Source organism: Galendromus occidentalis, unplaced genomic scaffold (assembly GCF_000255335.2).
Source record: "Galendromus occidentalis unplaced genomic scaffold, Mocc_1.1 scf7180000075818, whole genome shotgun sequence".
In the NCBI taxonomy this organism is placed as follows: domain Eukaryota; kingdom Metazoa; phylum Arthropoda; class Arachnida; order Mesostigmata; family Phytoseiidae; genus Galendromus; species Galendromus occidentalis.
In genome coordinates this window covers 7,770-12,404 of record NW_003803808.1, presented here as the reverse complement: position 1 = coordinate 12,404, position 4,635 = coordinate 7,770, and the positions used below count along the sequence as shown (strand labels likewise).

The following is a 4,635-nucleotide window of genomic DNA, read 5'->3' as shown; positions in this document are numbered from 1 at the left end:
CCTTGAGCTCGTTGCCGATGTCTTCGAGACCTAGGTCTTCTGATAGCCATAGGCATTCGATGTCCTTCTTGGTGTTTTTCGACACCGTGCACTCTGGGAGCTCGTCCTCTGAGAGACTCATGGGCCCGGTAGGGGAGAGGGCAGCGTCGCTGAGACCTATTGGTGAGCTCGGTTGCTCCGAGGCGAACCCGCACAATTTCGGCAATGGACTGAGGGTCCGCGATGCTCCCTCAGAGCCGCCGAATATCCATCCGAAGATTGTTTCGAACGCGAATATTCGGTTCAGCGTCTTTGGGTTCGCGAAGCCTGTCTGCGACGAGTTCCTTACTCCCAGCAAGATGTCGACGTACTCCGATTCGCCGATCTCGACCTGGTCGGCTGCAGGGAAGGGTCCCAGGTTGTCCCTGAGGATTGGGAACTTCGTGCGAGATATGCACTTTAGTTCGATGGCACTGAGCCTGAGGGAATTATTGGGGTCGTATCTGCTTCGGAGTACGATGTCGTGGACTCCGCAGCTGTGAATATTCGTGACCTGGCCACCCGCTGTCGCCATCGCCATGTCGAGATGGGTGGTCGGTTGGGAGTCGAGTTTCCTCGCCATCGCTTCTGTGATGTGGGAGGACTCCGACCCTGGGTCGATGAGAATACGGCATAAGCTGCTGGTTGAGCCGCTCTCGGCGATCACATGGGCTGTCCACAAGAAGGTTGATTCTTCCCTGGGGTCTGCGCTGTGGTTGACTGAAGTCACCCGCGTGGCGGGTTCGTTCTGGTTGATGGGAGCTTTGCTGCAAATTATTGCGTAGTGTTTGGCGTTGCAAAATCGGCAGTTGTTCTTGTGGCCCTCCCTGCAGTTTCTGGCGATGTGCTTCAGTTTCAGACACCGAAGGCAGACTCCGGCTGCTGCCGCCCTCTCGAGGCGTTCGCGGTGCGATAGCTGGGCGGTGCATTTGAAGGCCGGGTGATCTGCCTGACAGAAAATGCATGGTATGGGTTGGGATCGGGGCGGAGTGGCTGGGACGGAGGAATTTCATATTCCTCAACCATTTTCGATTCCCTTATGAGGAATTTCATCAGCGCCTCCAGCTTCGGAGTGTCTGTCTGGAGTAGAACGTGTTCTTGTTCGTAATAGTCTGCAAATCTGTATTTTGTTATACTTGTTAGTTTTCTGAGGATCTAGTTCTCGAAGGCTGTGGTAAGGGATTCGCATGTATGGCCTAGGGATAGCAAAGCATATATCTGTTGCGATATTTGATTCAAGAAGAATGACAACTTATCGGCTGGGACGATTGCCCCCGAGGCGAGTATTTTTCCCAGAGCTCGTAGAGCTCGTATGTGGTCCTGGGCTGCCATCGTTCTTTGTCCGTACATTTGTAGATGGTTGGGACTTTCTCGTTGCACAGACTTCAGTTGGTAGCACAAAACACGCAGGAGATGACTTCAGCAAGGATGCTGCGAGCCCAGTCTTTATTGAAGTGACCAAGACCAGCCTTTATACCTTCACCAGAAAATACAAGAGAGAGAGTATATCTAACATGGGCCTCTTCTAAGTGAGGCGCTTGCTCTTACGGATACAGGTCCGAGTAGGGGAATACCTATTCTCAACACACCCCTCCATTCACCTGACTCGACTTGATCTGTAGCCCGAGTTGTCACCCCTCCATTCACCTGGATCTCCGCCGTTCCTTTTTGGCGGCTTGTCAAAGCTTCTCCAGTACGCTCTTTAGATCTTTTCCAGCCGCGCGTTTTGATTCGATGGACAGACTCGACCTGCGCTTTCACACTTGAGTACCTCAAGCTTTTGTGTCGGGCCTTTTGATGCCGTTGTTTTCCCGTCTTTCGATGTTTTCGATGCGTTCGATATTTCATGTGAGGTGTAAATGAGGTGTTCAATCGTCTGTTCGTTTCTGGGGTCTGGTGGAGTCGACTGGGTGAGGTATATGCGCGAGGGACCTAGTCCATTCGCCATAGTCCCCCCCTCGAACCGGGCGCTGTTGTCGATTGTTGGGTGGAGCTTGAGTTGGGCTCGCGGTAGATTTTCCATTCGGCTTTCAACGTCCCTCAACTCAGCTCACAGCTCAGGTCCACGATGTCCGTTCCTCGTGGAAATTCTCCAGTGATTCCGTACACCAATACCCCTCGTGGTATATTCCAGAATGAGGTGAGGTCCGAATGAGATTGATTCAACCTGTGAGAACATGATTAGTAGATCATTTTAGTGAGTCTTGATGTTCTTTCAGTTGCTCCAAGACCATCCACTACTCCTTGAGTTTCCCGCCGGAGCCAGCGACGAGGTCGCCCTGCTTGCATGGTTATCCCTGACTCGCGATGAACAATCCCCGTACCGTCAGGCCAGTAAAGCTTCTGTGGGCAAGGCCCGAACCGTCTCGGATGAAGCCCTCAAGCCGCCGCGCCTATGGTCGTATGTAGTTCCTCCGTCCTAGCACTCGAGTCGGTTCCTATGCGCTTCCCGAAAACTTGCTGAGGAGAATCCGCGATCGACAACGGTCGCCTTGAACGGAGTTCCCAAGGCGTTGTGGCTCGCCGAGGGATTCATGTTTCCGCCGAGTTTCCTGCGTCTCTCCACAGCACACCCGTGCTTCGGGCATGATCATAACGTCGAGAAGCCTCCACGTGCGGAATGGAGCCGTCAGAGGTTTTATCAGAGGATTTATCTGGAGCAATGTTGTGCATCACTGAATCTGCAATATTGTTACGCTTATGAGACAATGGTTGTAATACTCGCAATGGTTGTTGGCGGTTGTTGGTACAACAATGCTTGTACGGCGAAATACAGGGTTTTCTGCTACTGGTTGTTCTTCGTGGACGATTAGGGAGGATTACTTGGTGAAGCTCATTGGTGTTCCAAGGGGTATAGTTTCTTTATAGGGCGATTAAGGATCTGGCCCTTGGCCGTCCCGAAGAAACACGATCTCGCGTCTTCGGGTTTGGTGTTTTCTGGGAACGAGATCACCCTACAAAGGGGCCATAGCGCCCTGTTGAATGTTTCCCCCTGTAGGAGGCAGACGTCGCCTATTTTGAGAGGATGGGCCGTTACGGGTTTCTGTTTGTGGGCTGTTTTCAGATATTGTAGGTATTCTTCGTGATACCTTTTCCAGCAAGCGGTGAGGAGGCGCTGCAGATACTTCCACCTTTTTGAGAAGACGACCTTGTCTTCGTCTATTCTTCTTTTGGGTTTGAGCGAATGCTCTGGGATGATTGTTTTCCCCTCATACCCAAGGAGGAGGTTTGCTGGAGTCAGTGCTTCGGCCTCGCCGATTCCTGAGGTGATTGCCGTGATTGGTCTGCTGTTGACCATGGCCTCGACGCCTGATATCACTATTTCTAGGTCCCTGAAATGAGGGATCGCCGAGCCGAGTATTTTCCGAAGGGGTCTTTCCACGGTTTGCACCTGTCGTTCGAGAAAGGATCCGAACCACGGCGCGGCTGCAACCTGAAATCGCCATTCGATGATTGAATCTGCCAGCCACTTTCTGATTTTTCCATCCTTGATGTGTTCGTATTTCAGTTTCAATTCCTTGGCTGCTCTCTGGAAGGACTGGCCGTTGTCCGATGTTACAGTATGGACGGAAGGGAAGCGGTTGACTTTCTGTAGGGCTCCTAAAACCTCGACTGTGGAGAGGTCCGTAGTGAGTTCGAGGTGAACTGCCCGGCTAACCGCGCAGGTGAAGAGTAATATATAGCTCTTCCCGACCTCGCCGGAGTCTTTCTAATATCTGAGTGGGCCGAAGTAGTCGCAACCTGTATGGAAGAATGGTGGGGCTTCCTCTAAGCGGAAAGGTGGCAATGGCGGGCTTGGTAGATTGGCCGCCTCGCTGTGGAAGATTCCGCATGTTGCGCAGGTGTTGATAACCTGGCGAATGATCTTCCTGGCGTGGACTAGCAAGAAGTCCTCGCACAGGATTTGGAGGACTGCGTTCATGCCGCCGAAGTGGAAGCATTTTCGTTCGTGTATGTCCTGAACAATTAGCCTCGAAAGCTTACGGTCGCTGGGTAGGATGATGGGTAGTTTTTGGTTCAGCGACAGGTGGGGGGAACGCTCTTGACGCGATCTGCAGCGTATCAGACCGGTGTCGTCCATAAATGGGTTGTATTGATATATGGCGCTTTTCCGTTTGACATTTTTGCACCCATTTGTGTATTCTTCTAGAAAATATGATTTCTGAATCAATTGGATGAGAGACTGCCTTGCAGGGATCATTTCGTTCGGTTCGAAGGAAATGTTCCCTTTTGGTGGTGTGGCTGCCCGAAATGCGATCCCTTGAGAAACTCTATCCTTCGCTCCTTGAGCAATCCGCATCATGCGCTGCATGAGTGCCCAGAAGCGAATTGCCTTCAACCAAGAGGAGAAGCTGTTCTCGAAGAATATCTCTCTTGGCATTCGCACTGGTTGAAGAGACCATGCAAGAGACATTCTGGCGGCGTTCGATGTCGAACCCAGATTCCGACGTGTCGGCTATGTGTGCTGGGAGAGCCGAGTTGATCTGCGCTGAACTTCTCAGCCAGAGCGGTCCCCCTGTCCACAGAAGTCTGTTTAGAGTCTATGAAACGTCTGCTCCTCGCAAAATGAGATCGGCTGGGTTCTCCTCCGATTTGACGTATCTCCAGTCGGCCTGA

The 4,635-nt window shown here is 52.0% G+C and overlaps 1 protein-coding gene across 1 annotated transcript in view; it reads right to left on the bottom strand.

The window, feature by feature from the left end:
• Positions 1 to 1,966, bottom strand: part of LOC100900858 (uncharacterized) — a gene marked incomplete at its 3' end in the record, with an annotated part of 4,815 nt that extends 2,849 nt beyond the window's left edge. The window contains exons 1-2 of the mRNA XM_003738183.1: positions 1,790 to 1,966; positions 48 to 967 (exon numbers count right to left, since the gene is read on the bottom strand). Coding sequence (XP_003738231.1) covers positions 48 to 967; positions 1,790 to 1,966 — 1,097 coding nt within the window. The remainder of the gene's footprint in view (positions 1 to 47; positions 968 to 1,789) is intronic.
• Positions 1,967 to 4,635: the final 2,669 nt, after the last annotated feature.